Source organism: Panthera onca (genome assembly GCF_046562875.1).
Source record: "Panthera onca isolate mPanOnc1 chromosome Y unlocalized genomic scaffold, mPanOnc1 haplotype 2 h2.ChrY_unloc_1, whole genome shotgun sequence".
In the NCBI taxonomy this organism is placed as follows: Eukaryota; Metazoa; Chordata; class Mammalia; order Carnivora; family Felidae; genus Panthera; species Panthera onca.
In genome coordinates, this window is record NW_027675864.1 from 2,580,492 (window position 1) to 2,599,320 (window position 18,829).

Sequence of the window (18,829 nt, forward strand, 5' to 3'; positions counted from 1 at the left end):
CCTGTGGTCTTTGATTGTCAAACAAAAGACCAATACCTGCTAACACAACTGTGCATGGACATAAGATAATAAAGGAAAGTCCTGGAGCAAAACTGTTAACCAACTGCCATGATATTTATAAGAGTGATGCATGGTAATGTGGATATTTCCTGTTATCCAACAACAATGACAAACACAAGTGAGGAAAATCTCTTTTGCCCAAAGATAACCTCAACCAGTTATTTGGTGCCAAAAAAAATGTACCACCACTCTAGATCAGTAATACTTCAGAGAATTCCAACGGCTATTATGTAGGCAGGTTTAGTCACCACGCTTACCCCTACTCATTTACACTATGTGACTTCCATTTTAAAATAAATTATCCTGGAAAGATTTCCAGATCAGTATGTGAGATTGGTACAAGTCCAAGTCATTTCCGAGTGGATTCCATCTGTGTCCATAACCAGCACCAGGTTTTTATTCATTATTTTTTGAAATTCACTCATTGGTTTTTAATAGAAACCGTGTGGTTTCTCAATGCATTTTCAATTTTACCTACTTATAAAGAATTTCCCAAGTTAATTTTACTAAACAAAACCTTCCGTGTGTCTACCATTTCCTTTAGGAGCTCAGTAAACATAAACATTACATTTCAATATAAAATCTTTAGAAACGTCTTAAGAATGTGTACTCAGTTGAACTTTAAATCTTTTGGTTTGTAATCACCGTGCCCATGATATTCAAAGCCATACAAATCCTTACATTATTAACAGTGATAGGCTTGAATTTCTTAGAAATTCTTAGAAAAAATCCTTGGTCAAACAGTTGGAATCCAGTTAAAACTCGGAAAGGTGTGGGATTGAGAATACCCTGTGCACCAACTATTGCAACAACTTTTCACACATATTCGATCTTTCGTCCAGAAAGAGTGGAAGTCAAAAAAGGAAAGTAAAAAGAAAGAAAACAAATGGGGCGGGAGGAGCCGGGAGGTGGGTGAACAGCAAGGAAATTCTAGCTTTATTACACAAGCATGGAACCAAATTCCTTTGGAGGGGGTGGGGGTGGAATGGCTTCTTCTGACAACTTCAGATCAATGAGGGAACAAGAGAGAACATGGATCTGCCCATACAGTCCTGGAGACATCTCAATCTGGGGTTACGACGAAAGGGGACCTCCCTTGCTGTCCAAAGGTCTTCTCCCTCCGCAGACCCGGTGCTGGGAGGCAGCAGAGGGCACAGCTGCCCCGGAGTCCCAGAAGGCGGCGCTGCATCCCAGGGGCTCGGGCCTGGACCATCTGGTGTTTCTTCGCCCATAAAGTGCACTAGGGGACGCGGTCCCGGCTGTCCCTGGTTCATCCCTCCAAGCACAACCTGTCCTGGGGCTGAGAGGTCGCGCGGCGGTGGCCCGAATCTCACTCCCAGGCACTGGGAAGCAGCGGAGTCTCACCACGGGTGCCAGGTTCACTCCCAGGACTTGGCGCGCCTGGCGCCGCGCTTCTGCCAGGCTGCTCTCGACCCACACGTCGCCAACTACGCGGATGGTGGAGAAGGTGGTCAACGTCGGGGTGACCGCCCTCCCACTCTCCTCCAGGGTGCGACCCCTGGAGCAGGGCCAGGGTGCCAGGGGCTTAGGGGGGCTGCTGTCCTCGCGGGACGGTGGCGGCGGGGGCGGCACCTTCCTCTGGCCTACCGCCACCGTCCGGGCTCCGTGGCGCCTCCGTCTGGCAGCTGGCCGGCCCGTCTGCAGGCAGGCCTCCGGGGGCTGCTGCCCCCGCGTTTACACCATCTTCTCCTCAGGCGCCTCCAGGGCGGCCCCTCCTGCAGCGCTAGAGGCTCCTTCCCCTGCTGCCAGGGCCAGGGCCTCCTGGGGCCAGCGCCCCCAGCTTCTTCTTGCTGCTCAGGATGTGAGGCCACTAGGGGCCGCCCGCGCTTGCCAGGTCTTGCGGCCGCCGCAGGGCCCTGATGAATTTTCTACCATGAAGCCAAATCAGGAGGCAGGCTGTGAGAGTTACACCGCAGTTGCTAGGAGACCAGGCCCTTTGTGAGGTCACAATGTCTGCATATCTTATCATGGTGGGCTGCCCAAAGCTGCCTTAGGTTTGGCTGTGTTTAAGACTATGCCCTTGAGAAAGACCTGCACGTAATCTTACCTGAGAAGGCCCATAATTCTTCACGAGTTCAAGAGGGTTGTCTTAGAGGTGAATGCACGGGTGCTTCAGCCTCCATTAATTCCATCTAACATGAAATGACACTTAGCGGTGGACAGTACACACACCTTGCAATCAAACATGACTCTAAGAGGGTTTTAGCTAATTAAATGCCTTGTCATGCAACGCACTGAAAGCCAAATTGAAATAACTACTCTACCCTTTCAAAGAATACCGATATACTGTGCCTTGCTTAGGGTTCCATACCTGTGTTGGTACAGCTCACAGTTCACGAAGCTGTTCTTCACAGCAGCAGCAAACAGTTTGCCTAGTTAGTATCCATGCTCACTTTCATGCAGCGTAGGGAAGACCGAGTCATTGTGTGCTTAAGAACAAAGCGTCAACGAATTCTGTGTGAGTGGCCTGTAGGGCATTCAGTGCCACTAAAACCTATTCACTACCTACCAATTCATGATATTTCAGGTAAGGCATACACAAAGTAGTAAGAGACCATATGGAATTCCAAGGGTAGAAAACGTGTTACACCGTCCGTGTAAGTGCTTTTGAAAGCAACCAGCATAGTCCATCCATCATCACCACATACACAATTCATTCACAAAATACTACAAGGACCACCTGCCATGATCAACTGAAATACACTTCCTCATGAAAGGACGACTCCAAAGTATGTGAATCACTAAGAGTGATAAGTCATGGTAACAATCAGAAGAGAAACTTGCCAAGGTCAACGTGATACATGTGACAGGCCTCTGTCTTTCTTCAACTCCTTTTCTTAAACACACAAACAAAACTTTCATCTACGCAGCTTAAGCTACTACTACCTCACACTCATAAAGTGCTGAAAATGGAAAGCTATCCTTATATTCAGTAAGAGCCACGCCTGAATTTCCTTTTTCATTAAATGTAATTTATTTTCAAATTGGTTTCCATGCAACACCCAGTGTTCATCCCAACAGGTGCCCTCCTCAATGCCCGTCACCCACTTTCCCCTCTCCCCAACCCCATGTCAACCCTCGGTCTGTTATCAGTATTGAAGAGTCTCTTATGGTTTGCCTCCCTCCCTCTCTATAACTTTTTCCCCCCATTCACCTTCCCCATGGTCTTCTGCTGAGTTTCTGAGGATCCACACAGGGATGAAAACATATGGTATCTGTCTTTCTCTGCCTGCCTTATTTCACATAGCATAATACCCCCCAGTTCCATCCACGTTGCCACAAATGGCCAGATTTCATTCTTTCTCATGGCCAAGTAGGATTCCATTGTATATACATAAACCACAACTTCTTTATCCACTTGTCAGTTGATGGACAGCTAGGCTCTTTCCATAGTTTGGCTGTTGTTGAAAGTAGTGCTATAAACATTGGGGTACATGTGCCCCTATGTCTCAGCACTCCTCTACCCCTTGGGTAAATTCCTAGCAGTGTTATTCCTGGGTCTTAGGGTAGATCTTTTTTTAATGATTTGAGAAACCTCCACACTGTTTTCCAGAGCAGCTGCACCAGGTTGCATTCCCACCAACAGTGCAAGAGGGTTCCTGTTTCTCCACATCCTCACCAGCATCTATAGTCTTCTAATTTGCTCACATCAGCCACTCTGACTGGCATGAGGTGGTATCTCAGTGCGGTTTTGATTTGGATTTCCCTGGAAAGGAGTGCTGTTGAGCATTTTTTCGTGTCTCTTGACAATCTGGATGTCTTTTTTAGAACAGTGTCTGTTCAAGTCTTCTGCCCATTTCTTCACTGGATTATTTGTTTCCCAGGTGTGGAGTCGGTGAGTTCTTTTTATAGGTTTTGGATAGTAGCCAATTATCCAGTGTGACTTTGCACACATGTTTTCCCATTCAGTCAGTTGCCTTTTAGTTTTGTTGATTGTTTCCTTCACTGTGGAGAAGTTTTTTATTTCAATGTGGTCCCAATAGTTCATTTTTGCTTTTAGTTCCCTTGCCTTCGGAGATGTGTCAACTAAGAACTTGCTGACGCTGAGGTCAAAGATGATTTTTCCTGCTTTCTCCTCAAGGGTTTGATGGTTTCCTGTGTCATATTCACGTCCTTCATCCATTGTGTGTTTATTTTTGTGAGTGGTGTAAAAAAGTGGTCTAGTTTCATTCTTCTGCATGTTGCTGTCCACTTCTCTCAGCATCATTTGTTAAAGAGACTGTCTTTTTTTCCATTGGATATTCTTTCCTGCTCTGTCAAAGATTAGTTGTCCATACGTATGTGGGTCCAATTCTGGGGTCTCTATTCCATGCCATTAAGTCTATGTATTTGTTTCTATGGCAATACCATGCTGTCTTGATGGTTATAGCTTTGTGGTAGTGGCTAAAGTCTGGCATTGTGGTGTCTCTCACTTTGGTTTTCTTCTTCAGTATTACTTTGGCTATTCAGGGTCTTTTGTGTTTCCATTCACATTTTATGATTGCTTGTTCCAGCTTGGAGAAGAATTCTGGTGCAATGTGATTGGGGCTGCATATAATGTGAGGACTGCGTTGGGTCATACTGATATTTCGTCAATATTCATTCTTCCAATCCACGAGCATGGGATGTTTTTCGCTTTCTCTGTATCTTCTTCAATTTCCTTCACAAGCTTTCTATAGTTTTCAGCATAAAGATCTTTTACATCTTTGGTTAGTTTTATTCCTAGGTATTTTTTGACTCTTGTAGCATTGTAAATTGGATCCATTTCTTTATTTCTCTTTCTGTTGCTTCATTATTGGTGTATAAAACGCAACCAATTTCTGTACATTGATTTTGTACCCTGCAACATTGCTAAATTCATGTATCAGTGCTAGAGGACTCTTGGCGGAGTTTGTCCGATATTCCATGTATAGTGTCATGTCATCTGCAAAAAGTGGAAGTTTGACTTTGCAAATGATGATACCTTTAATTTCATTTACTGTCTGATTACTGATGCTATAACTTCCATCACTATGTTCAACAACCGGGGTGAGAGTGGACATCTCTGTCTTGTTCCTGATCTCAGGGGGAATGGTTTCAGTTTTTCCCCATTGAGGACGATTTTTACTGTGGGCTTCTCATAAATGGCTTTTATGATGTTTAAGGTATGTTCCTTCTATCCTAACTTTCTTGAGGGTTTGTATCAAGTAAGGAAGCTGTATTTCTCAAATACTTTTTCTGCACCTATTGACAGTGTATTATGGTTCTTACTTTTTCTTTTATTAATGTCATATAGCACATTGATTGATTTGTGAATATTGCGCTAGCCCTGCAGGCCAGGAATGAATCCCGCTTGATCGTGTTGAATAAGACTTTCTATATGCTATTGAATGTGATTTGTTAGTATCTTGTTGAGAATTTTTGCACCCCTATTCATCAGGGATATTGGCCTGTAATTCTCCTTTTTTTCTGTGTCTCTCGTTTGGGAAGCAAAGTAATGCTGGCTTCATACAATGAGTCTGGAAGTTTTGCTTTCATTTCCATTTTTTGGAACAGCTTGGGAAGGATAGCTATTATCTCTACTTTAAATCTCTGCTAGAATTCGCCAGGGAAGCCACCTGGTCTAGGACTCTTATTTATTGGGATATTTTTGATAACTGATTCAATTTCCTCACTAGTTATGGGTCCGTACACATTTTCTATTTCTTCCGGTTTGAGTTTTGCAAGTGTGTGGGTATGGAGGCATTTGTCCATTTCTTCCAGGTTGTGCAGTTTGTTGGCATAGAAGATTTTATAGTGTTTCCTGATGATTGCTTGAATTTCTGAGGGATTCGTTGTAATAATTCCATTTTCATTCGTGATTTTACCTATATGGGTCCCCTCTCTTTTCTTTTTGAGAAGCTAGGCTAGACGTATATCACTTTTTTGTATATTCTCAAAAACACAACTCTTGGTTTCATTGATGTGTTCTACTGTTTTCCTTTAGACTCCATATTGTTTATTTCTGCTCTGATCTTTATTATTTCTCTTCTTCTGCTTGGTTTGGGGTGCCTTGCTCTTCTGCTGCTAGTTCCCTTAGGTGTGCTGTTAGATTTTGTATTGGGGATTTTTCTTGTTTCTTGAGATAGGCCTGGATAGCAATGTTTGTTGTTGTTGCTGTTGTAGTTGTTTTGTTTTGTTTTGCTTTGTTGTTGTTTTGTTTTGTTTTGTTGTGCCCTGTCAGGACTGCCCTTGCTGCATCCCGAAGGTTTTGCATTGTTGTATTTCGTTTTCATTTGTTTCCTTATATCTTTTAATTTCTTCTCAAATTGCTTGGTTGACCCATTTTCGTTAGTGGGATGTTTTTTAACCTCCATGCTTTTGGAGATTTTCCATATTTTTTCTGTGGTTAATTTAATGTCCCAGCAATTACCACATTCTTATCAATAAGGTTCTGTATGGTTTTAATTAATTGTTTTATATACTTGTGTGTCTCCGAATTTGGTGTGTAGACATTGAAAATGTGTAGCTCTTCCTGATGGAGAGACCCTGGAATTAATATAGAAAGCCCTTCATCATCTCTTGTTACAGCCTTCAATTTAAACTCTACTTTGCATGATATAAGTTGGCTACTCCAGGTTTCTTTTGGCCTCCAGTAGCATGATAGATAGTTTTCCATCCCCTCCTTTTCAATCAAAGGGGTCCTCATGTCTAAAATCAGTCTCTTGTAGACAGCAAATAGGTGGGTCTTGTTTTGTTTTTTGTTTTTGTTTTTTCTATCCATTCTGATAAGCTATGTTGTTTGGTTGGAGCATTTAGTCCATTGAAATTCAGTGTTTCCAGGGAAAGATATGCGTTCAGAGTCATTGTGATGTCCGTAGGTTTCATGCTTACAGTGGTGCACCAGTTTCCTTTCCCACCAACAGTGAGAGAGGGTTAGTCTTTCTCCATATGCTGGCCAGCATCTGTGGTTTCCTGAGTTGCTCATTTTAGCCACACTGACTAGTGTGAGGTGGTATCTCAGTGTGGCTTTGATTTGTATTTTCCTGATGATGATTGATGTTGAGTATCTTTTCATGTGTCTCAGGGCCATCTGGATGTCTCCTTTGGAAAAGTGTCTATTCATGTCTTCTGCCCATTTTTTCACTGTATTACATTTTCCAGGTGTGACTTGGGTAAGTTCTTTATACATTTTGTATAGTAACCCTTTACCAATATGTCATTCGCAAATATCTTCACTCCTTCCATCGGTTGCCTTTTAATTTGGCTGATTGTTTCCTTTGCAGTGCAGAAGATTTTTATCTAGACCAGGTCCTGATAATTCATTTTTGCTTTTCATTCCCTTGGCTTTTGAGACTTGCCAAGGAAGAAATTGCTGCAGTTGAGGTCAAAGGGTTTTTTTTCCTCTTTTCTCCTCTAGTGTTTTGATGGTTTCCTGTCTACATTTAAGTCTTTCATCCATTTTGCATTTATTTTTGTGCACGTTGTAAGAAAGTCATCTAGTTGATTCTTCATCATGTTGCTGTTCAGTTCTCCCAGCACCATTTGGAAAGAGACTGTCTTCTATCCATTGGATTCTCTTTCCAGCTTTGTCAAAGATTAGTTCACCATACATTTGTGGGGCCCCTTCTGGGTTCTCTATTCTGTTTCCTTGGTTAATGTGCCAGTTTCTGTGCCAATGTCATACTATCTTGATGATTACAGCTTCGTAGGAGAGTCGAAAGTCTGGGCTGCCTCCCACTTTGGCTTTCTTTTTTCAACATAACTTTGGCTACTCAGGTTCTTTGGTTGTTCCGTGCCAATTTTCAGATTGCTTGCTCCAGTCTGGAGAAGAATGTTGGTACAATTTTGATTGGTATTGCATTAAAAGTGTAGATTGCTTTGGGTAGTATTGACATTTTAACACTATTCATTCTTCCACTCTATAGGCATGGATTGTTTTTTTTTGTTTTTTTTTTTTTTTCCTGATTTTGTTGTGTCTTCATCATTTGCCTTCATACATTTTCTATACTTTTCACCGTACAGATATTTTACATTTTTGGTTAGGTTTCTTGCTAGGTATTTTAGGGTTCTTGTTGAAATTGTAATTGGCATTGATTTCTTGACTTCTCTTTCTGTTGCTTCCTTATTGGTGTATAGAAATGCAACCAGTTTCTTTACATTGATTTTGTATCCTGTGAGTTTGGTCAATACATGTTTCAGATCTATCAGCGTTTTCATGGAGTCTTTTGGGTTTTCCGCGTTCAGTCTCATGTCATCTTTGAAAGGCCAAAGTTTGACTTTCAGTGATATACGTTCAGTTAAGTGTAGTTAAAAAGAATTTACCCTTTGGGCTCTATGTTAACTTTATAATTGCACAATAAGTGAGAAATAAGAAAGAACTGTTCATGTTATTCCACATTAGATTTGGTAACTGGAATCTAACTCTTTAAAATATATTGAATTCCTCATGATATGGATAGAAGTATGAAACATCTAACTTCACCCAGTGCACACGTGTGTATTTGTAAACACATATGCTAATCAGCAAAATTGTAATACTAGTGAGGTGTACCAAATTTTACATGTTCATTGTACAGATAATATTGTTTTACCGTCTTTATGGTAGCATCCTAAATAAGACATTTGGAATCAAGGAGAGAATCCAGAACCTACAGGGTACATTCCCCATGCTCTATCCTGGTTTTCAAATAAATGAACAAATGGAATTAAAAAAAATAGATTGCACTGGTAATCATGTTTATTGCAATTGTGCAATAACTTTTTATGGACTCTAGCCATAATAAGAGTACACGTGAATAGGGTTTGGAAATAACACCTATTTATTACTTGGTTTGACATGACAAACTCACTAGCAACATATACTTTCAAAAACTTTTTTAATTTTTACTATTCATTTTTTCAGATATTCTATAAGGCCCAATAATGTATTACTCCACATGTAGAAGAGCAAAGGTAGAAATGGTGAAGTTTGCATGTGTTCCAATGGCTATCACATAATATTATTTGATATCCTAGAATTTTAAACAACTATACAGCTGCAGGACTCATGCTAGGTATTTAAACCTTGACATACTTTAGCTTTCTGTTTTTCATTATTCAATAGTTTTATTAGAATTAGCTTTTGCTACAATCTCATAACTATTAACTTGGGTAATAGACATCCAAGTTTCCAGCTTATCTGTTTTTGTATCAGTGATTAAAATCAATCCCTATGTCATTGCCTTTTTAATTAACCATGGCTACGTTTTAGTTCTTTTATCACTGCAATACTAAATTCTCTGTTGTCTTATATGCCTTTTTTCAAGCTCAGTGATTAATCTTATAACAATTATTCTAAATTCTTGCTGTTATACTGCTTTTATCTATTTTGATCAATTCTTTAACGCTTACTTCTCCTGGAATTTCGTCTGAGTGGAATTCTTCCATTTCATCATTGTGGATAGTTTTCTATTCCTTATGTGTTTTAATGTTTTTATTGTTGCTGTTGTTGTTGTTGTTGTTGTTGTTTTGTTTTGTTTTGATTTGTTTTCTTTTGTTTTGTTTTATGTGCTCTGCACCTGAGAGCACTGCTACATTAAAATGGACTCATCCCCTCTCCATGGCCTGGCCCTTCTGGAGGTGTGTTTTGGAAAGTGTTACTTGCTTTGTGTTGCTATGACTTTCGTTGTTTGATTTCTCATCTCAGAGTGATTTTTGAAAATCCCACGAGGTGTGCTTTGATTTGCTCCTTGAAGTACCGAATGAAGTAATTGGAGGTTTGCACTACCTTGACAGGGGTTAAAACACCTTAAGTTGCCAAGGATGGATGTTCTTGCCCTTCCCAACAATGGGGGTTTCTCCTGGTAGTGAGATCCTGGAGATGTGAGAGCGCCAAAGCCCGGGCTCCACACAGACGTCTCCTCCGAAAGGCTCTGGGCAGCTGCACTTATGAAAGCCCCTCATTTTCTGATTTCCCAGAGGTTACTTTGGACAAAATTGTGGATTTTTTAAATTACCTGGCCCCATCAATTTCTTCTACCAGCCAAATCTTCGATTGTAGGCAAATGATACCTCAGAGTATGCTTTTCCAATTTGTAAAGGGGAAGGATAACACCTATGTTCAGTATAGTTGTGAGATTATTGGTAATGCCTGTAAAACGTGTGGAAAAAATCCTGGCACATTACACTCAATAAACACTGTATTGTGTTTTGATTTCCTCATAGTTGTCACTACATCCATGCAACCTGTATCTCCAGGGTGGGGTCTTTTGTAGGTCAAAATGTAAGCTACACCATAGAAGCTATCAATGAGGCAAACTGTTTTTCCTATTCTTGAGGAGGTGACCCTTCCCTTTTTTGAATATGAATACTAAATTTGGTGGTAGAGATTATTGAAGACTTGAATGTATATTGCAGTCCAGCACACCGGGAGATAGTTAAAAGTCCCCTATTTCAGGCACTGTGGATATACATATCGAGCACCTTAGGTGTCAGGTGCTATTAGGTTCAAGTACACAGTGATAATCAAACATGCACGCTCCATATATTCAGGATGTTTCAAACCTTAGCTACAAAAGGTACATGTATAATTACAACTTGTGGCAAATGCTGTTAAATAAAAGACTAAATGTTATCAGAAGGAATGACACAGGGGACAGAATGCCGATTAGAGAATTGGCCAACAAAGGTTTCTTGGGGAGAAAAGTCCTTTATTCAAACTTGGACCCGTAGCAAGAACGGTAAGGAAACTAGCGAACACAAAATACATCCTAAGCGGAACCTACGTGGGTCTAATTTGAGAAACCAGGAGAAGAGATGGTCCCAATCACCTAATGAAAGGAGAATGAGGAAAGATGTCATTAGAGGGGTGGCAAGGCAGGACTGCCAACGTCTGGTGGTCACGTTACAGATTCTATGTGTCATTTTGAGTACAGTGGAGATTAGAGGGTTGTTTTAAGCAGAGGAATGAACTGCTCAGATTCAGGATTTTTGGATTGCATTCCTGATGCAGTGAAAAGAATGAACTGGGATTTTGGTTGGAAGGGAAAGGCAGCATGGGGCTAAGAACGAAAATGGAGAGTAAGCAGAAGGTGTTGAGAAACTAGCTGGCTTGGCATACGTTGGAGGTGGAGTTGAGACCCCTGCTGCTGAATGGATCACAGGAAAGACGTTGAGGAGGGGGCGACTGACAATGAGTCTCCTTCCCTCTATAGCAACTGAAGACAATGTCCCATTAACAGAGAGACACAAGAGGGGTCTTAAGTTGGTCATGGATTTCAGTTGTTTATTGATTGGGTATTAATTCACATACTTACAGAAGTTTGCTTAGAATTTTAACTTTTCGTTGTTTTGTTTCTACTGAATTGTTTCGTTATTACCATCTTGAGGTTCTAACTGATGGTCTCGAATTCTTCGCTATCAACAAGACCTTCTTACATAAGATTATGGAATTGATGGGTGATGTAGGTACCTCATCTTCTACCCAGTCTTGGTCATCGTCACAAATACTTAATGGCCACTGTTGTAGAGGAACCTCAAACTCCAACAGGGTTGTTCTCACTGTTCTTGGAATGCCTGCCCCTCCTTTTTTCCCCACACATTTGCTTTTGTCTCCTTTGTCCTTCTCCTTTCTGCCTGCCAGCTAGAAATTTGGTCATCCTTTAAGATTCTTTGTGCTATGCCTCTGAGATGTCTTTACTGATTAACTCAGCTCAGTGGACTTCTCCTGATACATGAAACTTGACCTTGAAGTCTTACTGTGCTTTGTATGGTGTTTGGGTTTTTCCTACCCTCAAATATTGTAAGTTTCTTGAAGGCAAAGATGAGGTCTTCCATGCTTCCAGAAACTTTTATAAACACTCAAACATGGTCAAAGTTTAGAAATCTTTCTTGGTGAAGTGGTGGAGTCAATGTCATATCAGGTGGGAGGGGAGTCTGGTGAAGGAATTTTCGGATTCAAGCGCAACCTTGAAACAACGTTTACATCACAAACTAAAGGCAATTACCTAACTTCACAAAAATAATAAGTTACTGCACATATCTTCACGTTTCACAAAAGAGTTATATCATGACCTCTGTTTTCTCATACCTCTCAATGCATATTGGAGACTGAACTTGAAGAACGTGCTTTCAGAGTATTGTGATATCTCAATGTTAACTGTTGCAGTACTTTCTAGAGTCACACTGTTCGTTTTTGGCTTTCATTCTCTGACATATATTCATCAAGACAGATTCTGGGCATGAATCCAAAAAGCAGTTTCAGAAAACTAGAAAATTAAATAGCACCAACTAAATTTTCAGTTGTAACAGTTACTACTAAGGAGATCTCATATAATTCTGTCTTTATCTGGACCATGGAAAATTAACTCTTGCCTTTTCCAGTCTCAGTATTTATGGAGCTGGGATACCAAACTAGGGTATGTCTAGATATTGGATACCCTAATCTCCCACTCAAGTGTGCCGTATCATGGAACACATATTTTTCAAACATGTCAAAAGACGTTTCCTTTGAGAATTTTGGGAATTTTCCACATATTATGGAAGCCATGCAGAGTCTCTTAAAGCATATAGGTAGTCTTTTTGTGTAGGAGCTTTATGAAAGAAGAAGAAGAAGAAGAAGAAGAAGAAGAAGAAGAAGAAGAAGAAGAAGAAGAAGAAGAAGAAGAAGAAGAAGAAGAAGAAGAAGAAGAAGAAGAAGAAGAAGAAGAAGAAGAAGAAGAAGAAGAAGAAGAAGAAGAAGAAGAAGAAGAAGGAGAAGAAGAAGAAGGAGGAGGAGGAGGAGGAGGAGGAGGAGGAGGAGGAGGAGGAGGAAAAGGAGAAGAAGGAGAAGAAGGAGAAGAACAAGAACAAGAAGAACAAGAAGGAGGAGAAGGAGGAGGGGGAGGGGGAGGGGAAGGGGTAGGGGGAGGGCGAGGGCGAGGGCGAGGGGGAGGGGGAGGAAAGTGATGTCAATATGCCCACAAAATAATTTTTGCATTGCATTATATTGTCCAGAAAGAGGAACCCATTGAGAATTCCTTAAACTGGATTCATCTCCTCCTTTTGTCTGGGGATTTCAACATCTACCCTAGTGGTTCTTTTTTTTTTTATTTTTTTTTATTTTTTTTTTATTTTTGGGACAGAGAGAGACAGAGCATGAACGGGGGAGGGGCAGAGAGAGAGGGAGACACAGAATCGGAAACAGGCTCCAGGCTCCGAGCCATCAGCCCAGAGCCCGACGCGGGGCTCGAACTCACGGACCGCGAGATCGTGACCTGGCTGAAGTCGGACGCTTAACCGACTGCGCCACCCAGGCGCCCCTACCCTAGTGGTTCTTAAGCCAAGCTCAAATTAGAATGATCTGTGGAACTGACATCCAGACATCAGGGTGATTCTGATGTACAGCCAGGGCTTAAGGCCAAGACAGCTAACTAAACATTAACGCGCTGTAGTAGATACGCTTCATGCTGAGCACAGTAAAAGGGAAATGTTCATAGCAGTCTTCCGTATAATAAATACAGTATGGAAACATACATTCCAAACGTGAATCAACAGTAGAAGGGATAAGCAAATTGTTAAATAATCATATAACAGAATACAATGTGGAAGTACCAATCCCTGAGTTACACCTATGCAAAACAACATCGATGAGCGTTATAATGTTGAACGGAAGAAGCCAGATCTAAAGAAATGCAAATAATTCCATTATATTTTTATAAAATTCAAACATGGACTAATTTCATCTCTGTTGTTCAAAGTCAGGATATCGATTACGTTGGAGAAGGGAGATGGAGCAGGAATGGGGAGTGATCGCAGGGAGAGAATTCATGGTGCTGGTAATGTTCTCCTTTTGGAGTTTCATGGACGTTAGAGGCCTAAGGTTATACAATATAAAATTATGTATTTCCTTTACATTTTCAGTATGTCCTCAAACCTATATGCTGAACTAATTGCAGAAGTTCATCTGTATTAAAAGCAATAGAATCCTTTGAAATAAGCTCCTTGCCCAAAAAAATAGTAACAAAATTTGACAGTGGGATGGATCATTATGCGTCATGATTTACTACTAGTTCTTGTTTTGTTTGTTTCTTTGCCTGTCTGTTTGTTGGCTTGCTTGCTTGTTTGTTCGTGTTTAATATGATGTGGTCCTGGAGCAGACCCACTGAAGATGATATTTTGGAAGTTAACATATTAATTAGAGTAAGTGGGTTGATGAATCTGTTCCCTAAGGTCTTTCCTAAAGCCAATAGCATATGGTGTAAAGCCAATTATATGATTTTCAAACAAATGTAATTTCTTATAAACTCAGTTTTTATGGACTCCTGTGTGGCTCAATTGGTCAAGCATCTGACGTCAGGTCAGGTCATGATCTCATAGTCTGTCAGTTTGAGTCCAGAATCGGATTTGGATTTTGGATTTTCTCTCTCTCTCTCTCTCTCTCTCTGGCCCGGCTTTTACTCTTTTTTCTCTCTTAAAAATACATCGACATTAAAAAAATTAAAACAATAAAAAAAAATAATGTTGATTTTGAGACAGAGAGAGCACAAACAGAGAAGGGGCAAACAGAGGGGACAGATGATCCAAAGTGAGTTTTATGCTGATAGCACTGAGTCTGGTGTGGTGCTTGTATTCACAAATTGTGAGATCATGACCTGAGCAGAAGTTGGACACTCAGCTGACTCAGCTGCCCAGGTATCCCTAGACTCCCATTGTAATCTAGACCTTAGCAACGTTAATACTGGGCTATTTGAAATTATCCTTGATATGTTGAATGTACCTAATAAATTTATGAAATTGAACACTTTATTTATTTAAATGACACTAGACTGAATCATTTATTTGAAACGTTATTTTATGATTATGGTAGTCTTAAAGTTTACTGCAGAAAAGTTAGAAAATTAAAAAAAAAGAAAAAAATGGTCATAAGTCAAACACCTGGAGATAAGCATATCTAAACACCTTTTTTTATGTTTATGTATTTTTGGCAGAGAGAGAGAATGAGAGACAGATGAGCAAGAGTGAGCGATGGGAGGAGAGAGAGAGATAGAATCATAAGCAGGCTCCACGCTGTCAGTGCAGAGCCTAATATGCAGCTTGGTCCCACACACTGTGGAATCATAACTGAGCTGGAATCTGGAGCCAGATGCTTAACCGACTGAGCCATTCAGGTGCCCCCGGAGATAAGCACCTCTAACACTGTTGTATAATCGCCAGGGAAGAGGTATATGTACATGCATTAACCAGAATTAGTCATGTAGCTGTGAATCCCATTTCTGGTCATCTAGTGATACGAGCATTTCGCTAGGTCATAAATGTTCTGCAAGGCTATGAATTTTAAAGGCCACATAGCATGCCATAACCTATTTAAACACTGCTATTGATCATTTAGGGTGTTCCATTTTCTTGCTTCAGTTAGTTGCTACAAGTAGAATTAGCTTTTCATGGTCTAGACACAGTTTAGTAAATGTCAATTAAAAAATAAAAAGAACTGCAGCCAATAATGTGAAGCGGAGGAACAGGTATGACCAGATTTGGCTTCACCTTGTCTATTGCTGGCAGTGTTTACATCCTTCTCTCCCTCATCCTCTTTTTCTCCTCCTAGATCCACAACCTCCACCTCTTTATTCCTCCTTCTTCTCATCCTCGTTTCTCTGTCTATACTGGCCTCCTTGCTTGCCATCAGTACACACGTTCACACTCCTGCCTTGGGGAATTCATGGGTCCTTCTGCCTAGATCACCTTCCTGTCAACAGGTAGTTCTCTCATTTCCTTGAGGTATTTATTCAACTGACACCTTTTTCACCTGGACCTTCTGTGTCTAGTATTTCACCCTGTCTAGTATTTCACACCCCCTCCCCCAATTCTTCTATCCTCTCCAAGATGTATTTCCTTTTTTTCCCCATTCATTATTCTCTACCATAGTTTCTATTTCCATTATCTTTGTCAGTCTCCCCCACTGGACTGTTAAGCACCAAGATCACAGTGATCCTTGCTCCTTTTGTTCACTAGTTTATCCTCAGGGTGTAGACTGTGGTGTCTCACTCTAAAAGCTCAAAAGTATTTATTGAATGATTCAATGAACCAACAGCACTCCTTTCTTATGAACGTTTTATAATTTTGTACTTTACACTTAAATCTATGATCCATTTGAGTGAATTTTTATATAAGTTATGAATTTAGGTCAAGGCTTCTTTTAATTAATCAATGAACCGATTAATTAAACAATTAATTACTTAGTTCATTGATTACTATTGCATACGAACACTTAATTGTTCCAGTAACACTTGATGAAAGACTATATCCCTTTTTCTGTTAGGTTGGCTATACGTCATTATCAGAAGTTGGGTGAGGATGCTTGTGTATGGGGTCAGATTCTGGATTCTCTGTTCTATCTCTTGACCTGTGTCTCCATCTTTCTTCAATATCACACTGCCTTGATTACGGGAGGTTTATATTGAGTCTTAAAATTGTACAACATGAGTTCTCCAACTTGGTTATTTTTCAGAGCTGTTTGGCTGTTCTAGTTCCTTTGCCTTTTCACACACATTTTAGAATAAGCTTGCTGATATCCACAAAAGAATCCTGGGATTTCGACTGGGATTATGTTGAATCTCTAGATCAAGTTGGTAATTGACATGTTACTAGCGAGGCTTCCATGGGTAGATATGGCATATCTCTCCATTTATTTATATCTTCCTTGATTGATCCAATCAGCCTTCTGTGGCTTTTAGCATACAGATCCTGTGCATGGCTGTTAGATTTAAATGTAAGTATTTCAATGTTTGGTGTGATATTAAATGGTTCTTTAAAAGCATTTCATATTCTAATTGTTCATTGCTTATGTATAAAAATAAAACTGAGTTGTATATATTGACCGTGTATTCTGGGGCTTATTTAATTATGTTTGAGTTCTAGAAAACTGATGTATACCCCTTAGAATTTGTTTCATGTTGATAATCACATGATTTAAAAGTTGCGGCAGTTTTCAGGGCACCTTGATGGCTCCATCAGTTGACTACCAGACTGCTGTGTTCAGCAGCTCAGGTCATGGTCCCATGGTCAGGGATTGAGCCCCGTGTGGGGCACTGTGCTAAGCATGGAGCCTGCTTAAGCTTCTCTCTCTGTCTTTCTCTCTGTCTCTTTCTCTCCCCGTCTCTGCTCATTCTCTCTTTCCAAAATACAAATTGAAAAATAAATAAATAAAAGAATCGAGGTAGTTTTTATTTTTACTTTTTCCAATCTGAATGCCTTTTCTATGCCTTTTTCTGTACATGCCACGCTTGTAATCAGGGGAGGTACTGGTGTTTATGTCGATTTGTACACAGAACTGGCAGATTCCTTGCTTGTATTGTCTCCTTCCTTGGATTTCTCCCAAACTTTCCCCAATCAAAATAGGATTCAGAGGGACCCTATTCTAGTTTCGGTTCAAGATGGCTGTGTAGGAAGGCCTTGAACTCAACTCCTCCAAAGTGAAAGAAGATTTCAACTACCTCCATATTGACCTTAAACTTTCCAACTGATTAACTTTTTCTTTCCAGCTTCTCTCCTTCTTTATGATTCTTTATTTTTGAGACAGAGGAAGACAGAGCGCAAGTGGGGGATGGGCAGGGATAGCAGGGGACATAGAATCTGAAACAGGCTCCAGGCTCTGAGCTGTCAGCACAGAGCCCAATGCGGGGCATGAACCCATGAACCATGAGATCATGACCTGAACTGAAGTAGGATGCTTAATCAGCCGAGCCATCCAGGCGCCCCCTCCCCACCCTCAGCTTATCTCTTAATTCAGGATCCTGAAAGCAAAGTATCACCTGATGGGAACTGAATCTATTGCTCTAGCAATAAGGACTGCCTGAGCCAATAAGGCTCCACCCTCAAGCCCAAGACAATGACCAACCTGACCTTAGTGACCACCTGTGTATACCTACCTCTTTTTGTCCCACATTTTCCTTTCATAAACCTGGAAGTATTTTCAGCATGTTAGAGGGAGTCTTTGATGTGACTCTGTTGCATTTCTGGTGTCGGCCTCTGAATACATTTCCCATTTGTTTCACCTCCACTAGTTCCTTTGAACTGCGATCTTGTCAGTAATGGGTAGCCAAAACTCACCTTTTTTGGGTCCCCTGGAGCTAGGTGCTCTTGTGTCTGAACTCCCTGACTACAGTTTTTGGTGAACCAGCCAGAAGTTGTACTTCCAATTTGTCCAGCTCCCTGGAGATTGCACCCATTGATATAACAATTCCTGCTGAGGAGCTGAGGACTGACTGCACAGATTGTGCCTAACAAAACATAGAAAATCGAAAGACAACAGCAAGACAGAGAGACAGTAACAAAGGAAACACTCATCCCTAACGTTGCCAAGGGCAGTTGGGGAAGGACCAGGAACAGACTCCTCTGTCTTTGGGCAGAAAAAAGAAAGAAACAAAAAAACAAAACACAACCCTGCAGTTTGAAAAGAGCAACTGTCATATAAAAGAGAGCATTAGAACTCTGTCAACGACAGAGGAGCCACAGGAATTCTCTCTGGGTCATAGAGATGGGAGAATGGCAGTGTTACATTTTACACCCATATTTTTCAATGTTTACCTCTTTTTGAGAAGCAGAGAATACAAGCAGAGCAGGGGCAGAAAGAGAGGGACAGAAGATTCAGGAAAGGCTCTACACTGACAGCATCAAGCCCAATGTGGTTCTCAAATTCATGAACTGTGAAATCATGACCTGAGCTGAAGTCAGATACTCCATCCACTGAGCCACCCAGCTGCCCCACATTCTCCATCCACCTTAAAAGCATAGACCAGAGCAGGGTCCAGTTGCTGTAGCTGGCCTGCTGCCTCAGTAAGTTCCAGGCCCACAA

At 40.9% G+C, this 18,829-nt stretch overlaps 1 protein-coding gene across 1 annotated transcript in view; it reads right to left on the reverse strand.

The window, feature by feature from the left end:
* Positions 1–1,134: 1,134 nt before the first annotated feature.
* LOC145715254 (uncharacterized) overlaps positions 1,135–18,829 on the reverse strand; it is a 70,836-nt gene continuing 53,141 nt past the window's right edge. Inside the window, 1 exon segment of the mRNA XM_081794928.1 lies at positions 1,135–1,871. Coding sequence (XP_081651054.1) covers positions 1,135–1,871 — 737 coding nt within the window.